General features: G+C 37.3%; 1 protein-coding gene across 1 annotated transcript in view; it reads right to left on the minus strand.

The window, feature by feature from the left end:
• The window catches only part of MARCHF5 (membrane associated ring-CH-type finger 5), a 56,293-nt gene that overhangs the window by 19,968 nt on the left and 18,511 nt on the right, over nucleotides 1-17,814 (minus strand). The window contains exon 2 of the mRNA XM_030865083.3: nucleotides 17,207-17,409. Within this exon, the coding sequence (XP_030720943.1) occupies nucleotides 17,207-17,409 (203 nt within the window). The remainder of the gene's footprint in view (nucleotides 1-17,206; nucleotides 17,410-17,814) is intronic.

Raw genomic sequence — 17,814 nt, forward strand, 5'->3', positions numbered from 1 at the left:
TTTTATGACAGCAGTCAGGCAAGTAACCGCTTGGATTTACGATGAGTAACAGAGGGCCATGTGCTTAGAGGAAACAATGCAGACTATTCTTAGAAAGTAACTGATAGCTTAGAAAACATTAAAAATGTAAAATTCTCATTAAATTGAAGCCATGAAAAACTTTTTTAAATTTGGGGAAAATATATTTAATATATATTTAGTACCCTTTTTCAAACAAAAGGATGCTCAACATCACTAATCATTAGAGAAATGCAAATCAAAACTACAATGAGATATCATCTCACACCAGTCAGAATGGCCATCATCAAAAAATCTAGAAACAATAAATGCTGGAGAGGGTGTGGAGAAAAGGGAACACTCTTGCACTGCTGGTGGGAATGTGAATTGGTTCAGCCACTATGGAGAACAGTATGGAGGTTCCTTAAAAAACTACAAATAGAACTACCATATGACCCAGCAATCCCACTACTGGGCATATACCCTGAGAAAACCAAAATTCAAAAAGAGTCATGTACCAAAATGTTCATTGCAGCTCTATTTACAATAGCCCGGAGATGGAAACAACCTAAGTGCCCGTCATCGGATGAATGGATAAAGAAGATGTGGCACATATATACAATGGAATATTACTCAGCCATAAAAAGAAACGAAATTGAGCTATTTGTAATGAGGTGGATAGACCTAGAGTCTGTCATACAGAGTGAAGTAAGTCAGAAAGAAAAAGACAAATACCGTATGCTAACACATATATATGGAATTTAAGGAAAAAATGTCATGAAGAACCTAGGGGTAAAGCAGGAATAAAGACGCAGACCTCTTAGAGAACGGACTTGAGGTTATGGGGAGGGGGAAGGGTGAGCTGTGACAGGGCGAGAGAGAGTCATGGGCATATACACACTAACAAACGCAGTAAGGTAGATAGCTAGTGGGAAGCAGCCGCATGGCACAGGGATATTGGCTCGGTGCTTTGTGACAGCCTGGAGGGGTGGGATGGGGAGGGTGGGAGGGAGGGAGACGCAACAGGGAAGACATATGGGAACATATGTTTATGTATGACTGATTCACTTTGTTATAAAGCAGAAACTAACACACCATTGTAAAGCAATTATACCCCAATAAAGATGTTAAAAAAATAAAAATAAAAAAAAAAAAAAAAAAAAAAAACTACAATGAGGTATCACCTCACACCAGTCAGAATGGCCATCATCAAAAAGTCTACAAACAATAAATGCTGGAGAGGGTGTGGAGAAAAGGGAACCCTCTGGCACTGTTGGTGGGAATGTAAATTGATACAGCCACTATGGAGAACAGTATGGAGGTTCCTTAAATAACTAAAAATAGAACTACCATATGACCCAGCAATCCCACCACTGGGCATATATATATACCCAGAGAAAACCCTAATTCAAAAAGAGTCATGTACCACAATGTTCATTGAAGCTCTATTTACAACAGACAAGACATGGAAGCAACCTAAATGTCCATCAACAGATGAATGGATAAAGAAGATGTGGCACATATATTCAATGGAATATTACTCAGCATAAAGAGAAATGAAATTGAGTTATTTGTAATGAGGTGGTTGGACCTAGAGTCTGTCATACAGAGTGAAGTAAGTAAGAGAAAAACGAATAATGTATGCTAACACATATATGGAATCTTAAAAAAAAAAGGTTCTGAAGAACCTAGGGGCAGGACAGGAATAAAGATGCAGACGTAGAGAATGGACTTGAGGACACAGGGATGGGGAAGGGTAAGCTGGGACGAAGTGACAGAGTAGCATGGACGTATATACACTACCAAATGTAAAATAGATAGCTAGTGGGAAGCACCGCATAGCACAGGGAGATCAGCGCGGTGCTTTGTGACCACCTAGAGGGGTGGGATAGGGAGGGTGTGACGGAGATGCAAGAGGGAGGGGATATGGGGATATATGTATATGTATAGCTGATTCACTTTGTGATACAGCAGAAACTAACGCATCATTGTAAAGCAATTACACTCCAATAAAAATGTTAAAAAAAAAATACCACAACAGCATTCTTTCTTGCTTTCCAATGGTTAGCCACCTCACTCATAAACAAATGGAAATTAAGACTCTGAGGTACCTTTTCTTACCTAACAGATTATACTGACAAACTAAAATGTTAGCCAATCTACTGGCAAAGCTGTAAGTAAACAGGCAAACTCATCCATTGCAGGTGCATATAAAATGGTATAGTACCTAATCCAGCAAAATTATATGTGCTATTCACCCCAATTTAGCAATCCCTTCTTGGTTCATATTTAATAAGTATTCTAAGCTAACAAACTCAAAAAAAAGAGAAAGAATTACAATGTCATTCTTCTGTACCATCTAATGAAATAATAGATCTAGAGGCAATGAATAAAAAAATTATCAATCTCTGCTAAAACCAGTAGGTGGAAACTGACAGGGAATTCTATTGGATGTATCAGGTTGATAACACCTGTATCCACTGATCAGTCTTATCATAAAAAACGATAACTATACATTTTTCCAGCTTTATTATTACTGACATATAACATATATGTTTAAGGTGTAGAATGTGATAATTTGACAATATATATTGAGAAATGATCACAATAAGGTTAGTTAACACTTCAATCCTCTTACATAATTACCATCTTTGTGGTGCTAACACTTAAGATCTACTCTCTTAACCTTCATTTATATAATACAATGCTAATTATGGTCACCATATTGTACATTGATCTCTAGAACTGATTCATCTTTTAAATGGAAGTTTGTAGCCCTTGACCAACATTTCCCAATATTCTCCAACCCTCAGCCCCAAACATTCTACTATTTGAGTTTAGATATTTTAGAGTCCACATATAAGTGAGAACATACAGTATTTGTCTTTCGAGAACATACAGTATTTGTCTTTCTCTGACTTATTTCGCTTAGCACAATGCCCTTAAGATCTACCCATGTTCTTGCAAAAGGCAGGGTTTCCTTTTATTTTTTTAAAAAAAGGCTGAATATTCTACTGTATATATACACACATTTTCTTTATCCATTCATCCGTCGATGGACACTTAGGTTGTTTCTATGTCTTGGCTATTGTGATTAATGCTGCAGTGAACATGGGGGTGTAGGTATCTCTTCCAGACAGTGATTTCATTCCTTTGGATATCTACTCAGAAGTGGGATCGCTGGATCACATGATAGTTAAAAAACTTTTTTTGAGTAATCTCCATACAGTTTTTCATAGTGGCTGTACCAATTAACATCCCCACAAACAGTACACACAGTACCCTTTTCTCCACAGCCTTGTTAACACTCTTGCTGTCTATTGTCTTTTTGTTAATAGCTATTCTAACAGATGTGAGGTAACATCTCATTGTGGTTTTGATTTCCATTTCCCCAATGATTAGTGATGTTGAGCATCTTTTCATGCATCAGTTGACAATCTGTATGCCTTCTACAGAAAATTTTCTATTCAAGAGCTTAACCCATTTTTAAATCAGATTGTGTATGGTTTTTGTTCTTGGATATTGAGTTGTATAAATTCCTTATATTTTGGATATTAATCCCCTATCAGACAGATGATTTACAAGTATTTTCTCATTCCATAGGTTACCTTTTCATTTTGCTAATGGTTTCTTTTGCTGTGCAAAAGCGCTTTAGTTTGATATAGTCCAACTTATTTCTGCTTTTGTTGCTTGTGCTTTTGGTGTCATATCCAAAAAATCATTGCCAAGATCAATGTCAAGGAGACTTTCCTATGTTTTACTCTAGAATGTTTATAGTTTCTGGTCCTAAATTTAAATCTCTAATCCATTTTGAGTTAATTTTTGTGAGTGGAATAAGAAAGACAGGGGCCAATTTCAGTCTTTTGCATGTAACAATTCAGTTTTCCCAACATCACTTATTGAAGAGACTTCCCTGAGTATTCTTGGCTCCCTTGTCAAATATTAGGTGAACATATATGTGTTGGTTCAATTCTGGGCTCTCAACTCTGTTCCATTGGCCTACGTGTCCTTTTACACTAGTACCATATTGCTTTGATTATTATAGCTTTGTAATAAAGTTTAAATCAGTAAATGTGATGCCACCTGCTTTGTTCTTCTTTCTCAGGATTGCTTTGGCTATTTGGGGTCTTTTATAGCTCCATACAATTTTAGGATTATTTTTCCTAATTCTGTAAAAAATGCCATTGGACTTCCAGGGATTACATTGAATATATAGATGGCTTTGGGTAGTATGGACATTTTAACAGTATTAATTCTGCCAATCCATGAATATGAGATACTTTTCATTTATTTGTGTCTTCTTTAATTTCTTGCATCAATGTGTTGAAATTTTGTTTTACTCCTAAGTATTTTATTGTTTTTGGTATTATAAATGGGATTATTTTATTTCTTTTTCAGATAGCTTAGTGTATATATAGAAACACAACTGATTTTTATGTTGATTTTGTATCCTGCAGCTTTACTGAATTTATTTATTAGTTCTAACAGGCTTTTGGTGGAGTCTTTAGGATTTTCTCTATATAAGATCATATCATCTCCAAGCAAAGACAATTTTACTCTTTCTTTTGGATTCAGATGTCTTTTATTTCTTTTTCTTGACTAATTGCTCTGGGTAGGATGGGAGTGGTGAGAACAGACACCTTTGTCTTGTTCTTGATCTTAGTGGGTACACTGCGTATGATGTTAGCTGTGAGTCTGTCATATACAGCCTTTATTACGTTGAGGTACATCCTTCTATACCCAATTTGTTGAGAGTTTTTATCATGAAAGGATGTTGAATTCTGTCAAATGCTTTTCTGCATCCTGCAGATAATGAGATGCAGAGATAAGATTTTTATCTTTCATTCTATTAATGTGGTATATATCACACTGATTGATATGTAGATATTGAACCATCCTTGCATCCCAGGGATAAATCCCACTCGATCATGGTGTACAATGCTTTAATATGCTGTTGGATTTGTTTTGCTAATATTTTGTTGAGAATTTTTTCATCTATATTCATCAGGGATATTGGCTTGTAGTTTTCTTATAGTGTCCATATCTGGCTTTGGTATCGGGGTAATGCTGCCCTCATAAAATGTGTTTGGGAATGTTCCCTCTTCTTTAACTTTAAAGAATCTGAGAAGGACTGGCATTAATTCTTCCTTAAGTGTTTGGCAGAATTCACCAGTGAAACCATCTGGTCCTGGGTTTTTCTTTGTTGGGAGCTTTATGATGTCCTTCGTTGTTATTGGTCTGTTCACATTTTTTATTTCTTCATGATTCAGTCTTTGTAGGTTTTATGTTTCTAGGAATTTATCCTTTACTTCTAGGTTATGCAATTTGTTGGCATACAACTGCTCACAGTATTTTCTTAAGATCCTTTGTATTTCTGGGACTTCCCCGGTGGCGCAGTGGTTAAGAATCCACCTGCCAATGCAGGGGACACGGGTTCGACACGTGTTCGAGCCCTGGTCCGGGAAGATCCCACATGTTGCAGAGCAACTAAACCTGTGTGCCACAACTACTGAGCCTGTGCTCTAGAGCCCGCAAGCCACAACTACTGAGCCCATGTGCCACAGCTACTGAAGCCCGTGTGCCTAGAGCCCGTGCTCCGCAACAAGAGAAGCCACGGCAATAAGAAGCCTGTGCACTGAAACAAAGAGTAGCCCCTGCTTGCCGTGAATAGAGAAATCCCGCACGCAGCAACGAAGACTCAATGCAGCCAAAAAAAAAAAAAAAAAAAAAAAAGTACAGGGGAAAATATAGTATCAGAGGAAAAAGCATTTCAATCCAGAAGATGATCAACTAAAGGGGAAAAAAAAGAGAAAAAAGGACAAATAGAATGAATAAAATTTGACAGTAAAAACCCAACTATATGAGTATCACAATAAGTTTACACTTATTTACAAAAGAATTCAGAAGAACTGAAAATAAAAGGGTGAGAAAAGATAAGCAAATGTAACAACATCAAAAAAAAGCTGGTACGAAAGGGGGGAAAAGAGTAACTTTACAGTGAAAAAACCTGACAAACATAACCTTACTGAGATGATCAAGGTCAGTATCATGAGTGGTAAGTAATATTCATAGTATGTGCCTGTGATGTTTTGTGATGAAAATGGCACTTCATCTCTGTGGTCTTGTACCCCAAAACTCATAACCCCAGGAGATAATGGGAAAAACATCAGATAGATCCGAATTGTGAGACATTCTGTAAAACATCTAACCAGTATTCCTCAAAACCGTCAAGGTCAACAAAAACAAGGAAAGTGAGAAGCTGTTACAGCCAAGAGGAGCATTAAGGAGACATGACTAAATGTAATATAATATCCTGAACAGGATCCTGGAACAGAATAAGGACATTAGGGAAAAATTAAGAAAACCTGAGTAGAGTATGGACTTCAGTTAATAATAATATCAGTACTGGTACAACAACTATAACAAATGTACCATACTACATAAGGTATTAATAACAGAGGAAACTGGATATGGGATATTTGGGAACTCTCTGTACTATCTTTGAAATTTTTCTGTAAATTAAAAATTGTCCTAAAATAACAAATCTATTTTAAAAAAGCTGGTATAGCTATATTTTCATTCTACAGTTGGCCCTCCAAATCTTTGGGTTCTGCATCTGCATATTCAACCAACTGCAGAATGAAAATATCTAGGGGAAAAAAATTCCAGAAAGTTCCCCAAAGCAAAACTCAAAGTTGCTGCACACCAGCAACAACTTACCATTTACACTGTATTAGAATATTATGAGTAATCTAGAGATGATTTAAAGTGTATAGTAGGGGGACTTCCCTGGTGGCGCAGTGGTTAAGAATCCACCTGCCAACGCAGGGGACACAGTTTCGATCCCTGGTCCAGGAAGATCTCACATGCTGCGGAGCAACTAAGCCCATGTGCCACAACTACTGAAGCCTGCCCCCCTAGAGCCCATGTTCTGCAAGAAGAGAAGCCACCGCAAGAAGGCTGCGCACCACAACGAAGAGTAGCCCCCGCTCGCCACAACTAGAGAAAGCCTGCGTGCAGCAATGAAGACCCAACGCGGCCAAAAATAAATAAATAAAATAAAATAAAGTATATAGTAGTATGTGCATAAATTATATGAAAATACTATGCCATTTTATATAAGGGAGTTGAGCATCCATGGATTTTGGTATCTGCAGAGGTCCTGGAACCAACCTCCTGCAGATACCGAGGGGCAACTGTATTCTATATTATCATGTCTATGTCTATATTATATAGAAGTTTAAGACACACAAAAAAAATTCTTATAGATAAAATAGTCATTACTTAATGATAAAAAGTTGAAATCACCAGGATATTTTATTTCTAAACCTGAGGGATAAGTAAATGGATGACGGTTTATTAGTCATTATTCCTCATATGTAGTTATATATTCTTTCTCAACAAATGAAATTTCATAATAAAAGAAAAAAACCTTAGTGAACATTCTGCTGAGCTTTGATCAATGCTAAGGCAGCAGATATAATTAGTTCTGTATATTGATAGCAGCATGTTGGTAAAGGCAATGGAAAAGCAGGCACTCCAATACACTGTTGGGAAGATTAAACAGACATAATCTCTACAAAAGCCAATTTGATGATGTCTACTAATGTTATAACTGCACATACCCTTTCACTTATAGCAATTCCACTCTAGTCATTTTGCACATGTGTAAAATTATTTTACACAGTTGTTTATGACAGCACTCTTTGTAGCAGTAAAAGATTACAAACAGCCTGTATGTCCATCATTAGGAGACTGGTTATATAACCACACATTTATGTAACAGAATACTATACAACTACAAAGAAAAAGAAAGCTCTTTATACACTAATATAAAATGGTATCTACCATATATTGCTAAGGAAAAAAAAGCAAGCATAGAACATGATGTATACTAGTCTAGAATATATTAACATATAAACTAATTGTGCTCAATATTCTGTTTGCCTCTCCAAATTTACTCCTCTTTCTCCACCCTGCTTTGTGCACTGGAAGGCTGACCAAACAAAACTGCACCCTCTAGGTAACCTTCCCCTCTAGCTTCTGATGTGCTTTGGCAATTTAAAATCCTGGCTCCTTACTTGCTAGAAACCCATGGAATTCCATTAAATAAATTTGCCAAGTCTGTTTCCTTACCTGTAGAATAAGGACGCTACCTATTGTGTAAAGCTTTTGAGAAGCTTAAAATAATATAGGCAAACTGACTGACATAGTGCCTGGCAAAGAGTCAGTGCCTGTTAGGAAGTGATAGCTACTGATATCACTGTTAATATTAAAAGAAAATATTATAAAATAAAATAGTAACAACTATTAATTTTATTTGCTAGATTTTATAGGAAAGGTTTCTCCCAGGAATCATTCCTCATCATCCCTAGTGAGTATCTTTTCCTTCTAAGCTTTACACTGCACGTAACATTTGACAACCAGTTTTTGAGGGTAATTGTTAGTTATCTTGTCTCTACACAGAAGTTTGAATTAATGCTTAGTTGAGAACAAAAAAAGAAAAAACAAAGCTGTAATAAAATTTAACTTGAAAATAATCTAAGAATTTACATAAAGAGTGGAAGTGGCAACATTGATATCAGTTAAAATCAGCTTTAAGACAAAAAGTGTTACTAGAAACAAAGAAGAACATTTTATGATGGTAAAAGGGACAATCCATCAGAAAGACATAACAATTAGGAACATTTATGCACCTAACAACAGTCTAAAATAAACGAAGCAAAAATGGGCAGAACTGGAGAAACAGACAATTCAACAATAGCTGTAGACTTCAATAGCCCACTTTCAATGAAGAATAGGTGAAAGAACGACAAGGAAATAGAAGACTTCAAAATTCTATGAGTCAGCTAGATATTTATATCACATTCTACCACCACCACCACTACCAACAGAACACACATCTTCCCAAGTACACATGGAAAATTTGCAAGTATAAAGCTTGCTAGGCTATAAAACAAGCTTTAATCATTTAAAAGAACGGATAGCAAAGTATGTTCTTTGATCACAATGGAATGAAATTAGAAATCAATAAGAGAAGGGCATTTGGGAAATTTACAAATATGTGAAAATTAAACAACACACTCCTGAATAATCAACAGGTCAAAGTAGAAATCCAAGCAGAGCTTAGAAATTTATAGCTGTAAACTACTACATTAAAAAAGAAGAAAGATCAAGAGAATGAGAAGACAAGCCACAGACTGGGAAAAAATATTTGCAAACGATATACCTGATAAAGAACTGTTATCCAAAATACACAAAGAACATTTAAAACTCAACAATAAGAAAACTGATGTTAAAAACAGTCAAGGGCTTCCCTGGTGGCGCAGTGGTTGAGAGTCCGCCTACCGATGCAGGGGACACGGGTTCGTGCCCCGGTCCGGGAAATTCCCACATGCTGCAGAGCGGCTGGGCCTGTAAGCCATGGCCGCTGAGCCTGCGTGTCTGGAGCCTGTGCTCCGCAATGGGAGAGGCCAAAACAGTGACAGGCCCGCATACAGCAAAAAAAAAAAAACAATCAAAAGACTTAACAGACACCTCATCAAAGAAGACATAAGACTCTTTTTTCTTCCTTTTTTTTTTTTAACATCTTTATTGGAGTATAACTGCTTTACAACAGTGTGTTAGTTTCTGCTTTATAACAAAGTGAATCAGTTATACATATACATATATCTGCATATCTCTTCCCTCTTGAGTCTCCCTCCCTCCCACCCTCCCTATCCCACCCATCTAGGTGGTCACAAAGCACCGAGCTGATTTCCCTGTGCTATGCGGCTGCTTCCCACGAGCTATTTTACATTTGGTAGTGTATATATATCCATGCCACTCTCTCACGTTGTCCCATCTCACCCTTCCCCCTCCCCGTATCCTCAAGTCCATTCTCTAGTAGGTCTGCGTCTTTATTCCCGTCTTGCCCCTAGGTTCTTCATGACCATTTTTTTGGTTGTTTTTTAGATTCCATTTTTTGGTTGTTTTTTAGATTCCATTCCATTTTTTAGATTCCATATATGTGTTAGCATACAATATTTGTTTTTCTCTTTCTGACTTACTTCACTCTGTATGACAGACTCTAGGTCCATCCACCTCACTACAAATAACTCAATTTCGCTTCTTTTTATGGCTGAGTAATATTCCATTGTATATATGTGCCACATCTTCTTTATCCATTCATCTGTTGATGGACACTTAGGTTGCTTCCATGTCCTGGCTATTGTAAATAGAGCTGCAATGAACACTGTGGTACATGACTCTTTGAATTTTGGTTTTCTCAGGGTATATGCCCAGTAGTGGGATTGCTGGGTCATATGGTAGTTCTATTTGTAGTTATTTAAGGAACCTCCATACTGTTCTCCATAGTGGCTGTATCAATTTACATTCCCACCAACAGTGCAAGAGTGTTCCCTTTTCTCCACACCCTCTCCAGCATTTCCTGTTCGTAGATTTTTTTAAAAAATTAATTAATTTAATTTTGGCTGTGTTGGGTCCTCATTGCTGCGTGCAGGCTTCTAGTTGCAGCGAGCAGGGGCTAGTCTTCATTGTGGTGCACAAGCTTCTCATTGCGGTGGTTTCTCTTGTTGTGGAGCGTGGGCTCTAGGCACGTGGTCTCAGTAGTTGTGGCACACAGGCTTAGTTGCTCTGCGTCATGTGGGATCTTCCCAGACCAGGGCTCGAACCCATGTCCCCTGCATTGGCAGACGGATTCTTAACCACTGCGCCACCAGGGAAACCCCGTTTGTAGATTTTTTATTTTTAACATCTTTATCGGAGTATAATTGCTTTATAATGGTGTGTTAGTTTCTGCTTTATAACAAAGTGAATCAGTTATACATATACGTATGTTCCCATATCTCTTCACTCTTGCGTCTCCCTCCCTCCCACCCTCCCTATCCCACCCCTCTAGGTGATCACAAAGCTCTGAGCTGATCTTCCTGTGCTATGTGGCTGCTTCCCACTAGCTACCTATTTTACATTTCGTAGTGTATATATGTCCATGCTACTCTCTCACTTTGTCACAGCTTACCCTTCCCCCTCCCCATATCCTCAAGTCCATTCTCTAGTAGGTCTGTGTCTTTATTTCTGTCTTGCCTCTAGGTTCTTCATGACCTTTTTTTTCCCTTAGATTCCATATATATGTGTTAGCATACGGTATTTGTTTTTCTATTTCTGACTTACTTCACTCTGTATGACAGACTCTAGGTCCATCCACCTCACTACAAATAACTCAATTTCGTTTCTTTTTATGGCTGAGTAATATTCCATTGTATATATGTGCCACATCTTCTTTATCCATTCATCTGTTGATGGACACTTAGGTTGCTTCCATGTCTTGGCTGTTGTAAATAGAGCTTCAATGAACATTGTGGTACATGACTCTTTTTGAATTAGGGTTTTCTCTGGGTATATATATGTCCAGTAGTGGGATTGCTGGGTCATATGGTAGTTCTATTTTTAGTTATTTAAGGAACCTCCATACTGTTCTCCATAGTGGCTGTATCAATTTACATTCCCACCAACAGTGCCAGAGGGTTCCCTTTTCTCCACACCCTCTCCAGCATTTATTGTTTGTAGACTTTTTGATGATGGCCATTCTGACCGGTGTGAGGTGATACCTCATTGTAGTTTTGATTTGCATTTCTCTAACGATTAATTATGTTGAGCATTCTTTCATGTGTCTGTTGGCAATCTGTATGTCTTTGGAGAAATGTCTATTTAGGTCTTCTGCCGTTTTTGGATTGGGTTGTTTGTTTTTTTGTTACTGAGCTGCATGTGCTGCTTGTAAATTTTGGAGATTAATCCTTTGTCAGTTGCAAATGTTTTCTCCCATTCTGAGGGTTGTCTTTTGGTCTTGTTTATGGTTTCCTTTGCTGTGCAAAAGCTTTGAAGTTTCATTAGGTCCCATTTATTTTTGTATTTATTTCCATTTCTCTAGGAGGTGGGTCAAAAAGGATCTTGCTGTGATTTATGTCACAGAGTGTTCTGCCTATGTTTTCCTCTAAGAGTTTGATAGTTTCTGGCCTTACATTTCGGTCTTTAATCCATTTTGAGTTTATTTTTGTGTATGGTGTTAGGGAGTGTTCTAATCTCATACTATTACATGTACCTGTCCAGTTTTCCCAGCACCACTTATGGAAGAGGCTGTCTTTTCTCCACTGTATATTCTTGCCTCCTTTATCAAAGATAAGGTGACCATATGTACGTGGGTTCATCTCTGGGCTTTCTATCCTGTTCCATTGATCTATCTTTCTGTTTTTGTGCCAGTACCATACTGTCTTGATTACTGCAGCTTTGTAGTATAGTCTGAAGTCAGGGAGCCTGACTCCTCCAGCTCTGTTTTTCTTTCTTAAGATTGCTTTGGCTATTCGGGGTCTTTTTTGTTTCCATACAAATTGTGAAATTTTTTGTTCCAGTTCTGTGAAAAATGCCAGTGGTAGTTTGATAGGGATTGCATTGAATCTGTAGATTGCTTTGGGTAGTAGAGTCATTTTCACAATGTTGATTCTTCCAATCCAAGAACATGGTATATCTCTCCATCTATTTGTATCATTTTTAATTTCTTTCATCAGTGTCTTGTTATTTTCTCCATACAGGTCTTTTGTCTCCTTAGGCAGGTTTATTCCTAGATATTTTATTCTTTTTGTTGCAGTGGTAAATGGGAGTGTTTTCTTAATTTCATTTGCAGATTTTTTATCATTAGTGTATAGGAATGCCAGAGATTTCTGTGCATTAATTCTGTATCCTGCTACTTTACCAAATTCATTGATTAGCTCTAGTAGTTTTCTGGTAGCATCTTTAGGATTCTCTATGTATAGTATCATGTCATCTGCAAACAGTGACAGCTTTACTTCTTCTTTTCCGATTTGGATTCCTTTTATTTCTTTTTCTTCTCTGATTGCTGTGGCTAAAAGTTCCAAAACTATGATAAGAGTGGTGAAAGTGGGCAACCTTGTCTTGTTCCTGATCTTAGTGGAAATGGTTTCAGTTTTTCACCATTGAGAATGATGTTGGCTGTGGGTTTGTCATATATGGCCTTTATTATGTTGAGGAAAGTTCCCTCTATGCCTATTTTCTGCAGGGTTTTTTATCATAAATGGGTATTGAATTTTGTTGAAAGCTTTCTCTGCATCTATTGAGATGATCATATGGTTTTTCTCCTTCAGTTTGTTAATATGGTGTATCACATTGATTGATTTGCGTATATTGAAGAATCCTTGCATTCCTGGGTGTTCGTAGATTTTTTGATGATGGCCATTCTGACAGGTGTGAGAAGGACATAAGACTCAATAAGCACATGAAAAGACACTCAACATCTATGTCATTAGGGAATAGCAAATTAAAACTGGTGGCGCAGTGGTTAAGAATCCACCTGCCAAGGCAGGGGACACGGGTTTGAGCCCTGGTCTGGGAAGATCCCACATGCCACAGAGCAACTAAGCACGTCTGCCACAACTACTGAGCCTGAGCTGTAAAGCCTGTGAGCCACAACTACTGAGACCGCATGCCACAACTACTGAAGCCCTCGCACTGCAATGAAGAGTAGCCCCCGCTTGCCGCAACTAGAGAAAACACACGTGCAGCAACAAAGACCCAATGCAGCCAAAAATTAATAAATAAATTTATTAAAAAAAAAAACCAATGAGATATAAATGGCTAAATCCAAAACACTGACAAAAGCAAGTGCTGCAAGGATACAGAGCAACAGGAACTTATTGCTGGTAAGAATGCAAAATGTACAGCCACTCTGAAAGACAATTTGGTAGTTTCTTACAAAACTAAACATACTCTTACCATATGATCCAGCAATTACGCTCCTTGTTATTTACCTAAATAAGTTGAAAATATATGTCCGCACAAAAACTTGCACACAGATGTGTACTGCAGCTTTATTTGTAATTGCCAAAACCTGGAAGCAACAAGATGTCCTTCAGTAGGCGAATGGATAAATAAGCTGTGGTATGTCCAGACAATGGGATATGATTCAGTATTAACAAGAAATGAACTATCAAGCCATGAAAGACACGGAGAAACTTTAAATATATTTACTAAGTGAAGGAAACCAATCTGAAAAGGCTACATACTGTATGATTCCAGCTATATGACATTCTGAAAAAGGCAAGACTATGAAGACAGTAAAAAGATCATTGGTTGCCAGGGTTTAGGGAGGAGGATGGGATGACTAGGAGGATATATTCACAATATATTCCCTATTGACAATTAAGAACACACACTTGCCACCATCCTTCCATTCTGGCTGCCACTAAGTACCAGAAAAGATGCAGACTTTGGCCAGCTAGCCAGACAGACTGAGTCTAAATCCATATGAAAACTTTTTTTTTTTTGCGGTACGCAGGCCTCTCACTGTTGTGGCCTCTCCTGTTGCGGAGCACAGGCTCTGGACACGTAGGCTCAGCGGCCATGGCTCACGGGCCCAGCCGCTCCGCGGCATGTGGGATCTTCCCGGACCGGGGCACGTACCCGTGTCCCCTGCATCGACAGGTGGACTCTCAACCACTGCGCCACCAGGGAAGCCCAAAGTATAATACATTTTTAAACAGGGACTGAAACATTATATAACAGGGATAAGAAGCCACTGAAGCATTCATATAATTTTCAACCACTCTAGTAAACCAATCAATACCTGCATTATGAATTTTGTCACTGAAAGCCAAGATTAAAAACTGTGAAGGAACTTTAAGTTATTTTAACAAAAACAGGTATAACTATGGTCAGCTGCAAAATTAATGATAAATATGCTCAGAAAGAAAACAATTTACTGGTATGTTTCTGTATCAGATGACACTACTGGACATTAATTACATAATGTTAGGTGTGGTATTCAGTGAGTAAAAACAGTTACTTTCACAGATGTTGCTCTTAAATATTTTGTTTCATGGCTACAAGAAACCACTAGTATTCAGAATATGAATCAACTCTTGGTATGTACATAATATGTAAATTATGAAATACAAACAGTTCTGATTATCAATGAAAACATGCTTTAGAGAAGGGATTTTCCTTTAACCAACAATTATCTTTGAACTTTGACTTGAAAATGTACACTAGGATCAATATGGCCAAAAGTACTAGTCATGTGTGTAGCAAGAAAGAGTATAGCACCTGAAAGTCAATTCACACATGGCTTCATTTACAGACAACACCTGACATTGGACAGTAAGTCTTCTACTGAGTCTGTTAAAGATTGCATGGAAAATTGTGAATATAATATTCAAACTGCAGTCCCTGAGCAGGTATCTTCAGAATGTTATGTCAGGAAAAAAGAAGCAAATACAACACTCTGCTTTCCTATCTTGTCAGGAAGAAAGATGCTAACAAAAACTATTTAAATGAAGTATGTACATTTTTTCCCCCATGACACCAGTAAGGTCAGTAAAAAATGTCTATGATTATCTGTGGCTTACTCAAGTGGCAGATCTCTGTGATATTCAGTATTGTGAATAGCGTGAACCTATCACATGAGGGTGAAATAACAATTCTTAATGATAAAATATGAAGACCAAATCATGATACACATAGCTTAAGCAAAGAGTTTGACTTTTCCAACATGTAGCCATTTTCTTTCCTTGTTGTAGAATGAAATCAGTGTCTTATTATTAGTATACTTAAAAAATGTATTCAATTACCACACTAGACCTAAAAACATGTTTCCTAGAACTGAAATACAACCAGAAGGACAGATTTATCCACTGCTATCTTCCAAACTGCAATATTCAACTTCATTGCTGAGTGCCACACATTTGTCCACTCAGTGCTTCATCAGATATTGTAGGTAGTTTTCAATGAGAATTCTTGCAATAATTTTTGTACCCATCCATTTGAATATCTAAAACATCTAAAAGAATCATCCTATACTTGCTGCTATTCCCAACAACCTATAGTTGAAAAGTGGGATTATCTGATTTAGCAGAACTAAGAAGTAGGAAAAGAAACAGTTAAACACTACTGACTGCGTGTGCCGCAGCTACTGAAGCCCTCGCGCCTAGAGCCCGTGCTCCACAACAAGAGAAGCCACCACAATGAGAAGCCTGCTCGCCGCAACTAGAGAAAGCCCGCGCGCATCAACAAAGACCCAACACAGGCAAAAATAAATAAATAAATTAAAAACAACAACAAAAACAAAAAAGATCTGTCAGTGTGGTCCACAAATTCTAAATGTCTGAGAAATGATACTTTCTCTACTACACTATTTTTCTTTCATAGAAAGCTATCACTTCTTCCTATGCATTATGTTAGAGAAATATAGACAGGTATGGAAATTCTGTTTGCCTTTATTATTAATCTTCTCACATTAGAAAAGCACTTCATCATCTGCACTTATGTTGCCTTATTTGTTTAAAGAAAGGTCTGATTTCAATATGTATAGCACCTAGAAAAAAATAATCTAATAATTATTTCCAGTTTCTCCTTGAACTCTATTCCTCCACAAAGTCATTTTTTCCTCGACCTTCCCAAAACCCAAACTGCTTTCATATACCTCTTGATTATAGACAAGTGTCATATTAAAAATGTTGAACAACTGGCATGGCATAAACACCAAACAAAGAGAATGACACCAGTTCATAATCACATGGATGTAATGGAACATGCTAACTAAATATCAGCCTTAGTTATAGCTTCCTTTAAGCAATCTGCTACACTTGTTTCAACACTAGCCTCATTCTCAAAGACCATTGGTTATTCCTTGTCTGCCAATTCACAGAAAAAGGAAAGTAGTTTTCATGAAAAACAGACATATAAATTGGATTCCAAACACTGTCTTTTATTAAATATTTAATTTCCCTTTTATTCCTTGATAGAAGAATTAATAAAAATAAGTATTAGAAAGAACACACTATTGTTTTCTTTCCCCCACACCAATGGTTTCCAGAGAATGAGGCTCTCTAGTCAGCCTTTTATTATAGTTTTGTTAACTTGATTTTACCCACACAATTAGATATCCAAGTTCTTTATCCACTCAACCAAATGAAAACATTGAATACACAGACAAATGGATAGATCTGGGGATATATTAAGGATAATGTAAACTGTTAGCAAAACAAATATCTGACATTTAGAGAGAAAACAACAGAAATGGAAAAGAGAAATTCACAAAAAAGCAAAGACATGAGTCACTTAAAAATAAACCTAGGATCATAGTCATATATTATAACATTATATATATATATATCTGTGTTGGTTTTAAGGGTCTTCTTACCCAACTTTGGAAAAACTATTAAGTATTCAGCATTGCACTGGGGACATGCCACTCTGGCTGTACTGTTTCCTCTTTGTTTTTCATCCACCCAGCGCTGCAGACAAGCCTGGTGAACCCATTTTGTAGATCCTCTGCATCTGCATGGTCTCACCCATTCAGCTGTTCTATCATCTTCATCAGTGGCAAAACACACCCAGCAACTTCTGTAAATTAAAAGAGAAAATAATGACATTATCATTAACACCCCAGCCTCCTCTTCACTGCAGCTCTCACTTAATGGGATTAGCCTACTATGTTATATTATAGGAACTTTTAATTCTATACTAAAAGACTGAGGAGAAAAACAACCAACACATTTCCAGTAGGGTAGTTTCTTCTTTTTCTGTTTTTCCTTGTATTCTTCTGCAGAATCTTGTGTTTTCTGAATTTTGTTTTTATGTAACTTCCTCCATCTTTCTAGTAAATTAAGGTTTTTTAAAAAAATTAATTTATTTATTTTTGGCTGCACTGGTCTTTGTTTCTGCATGTGGGCTTTCTCTAGTTGCGGTGAGCGAGGCTACTCTTCATTGCGGTGCATGGGCTTCTCACTGCAGTGGCTTCTCTTGTTG

Source organism: Globicephala melas, chromosome 16 (assembly GCF_963455315.2).
Source record: "Globicephala melas chromosome 16, mGloMel1.2, whole genome shotgun sequence".
Taxonomy (NCBI): domain Eukaryota; kingdom Metazoa; phylum Chordata; class Mammalia; order Artiodactyla; family Delphinidae; genus Globicephala; species Globicephala melas.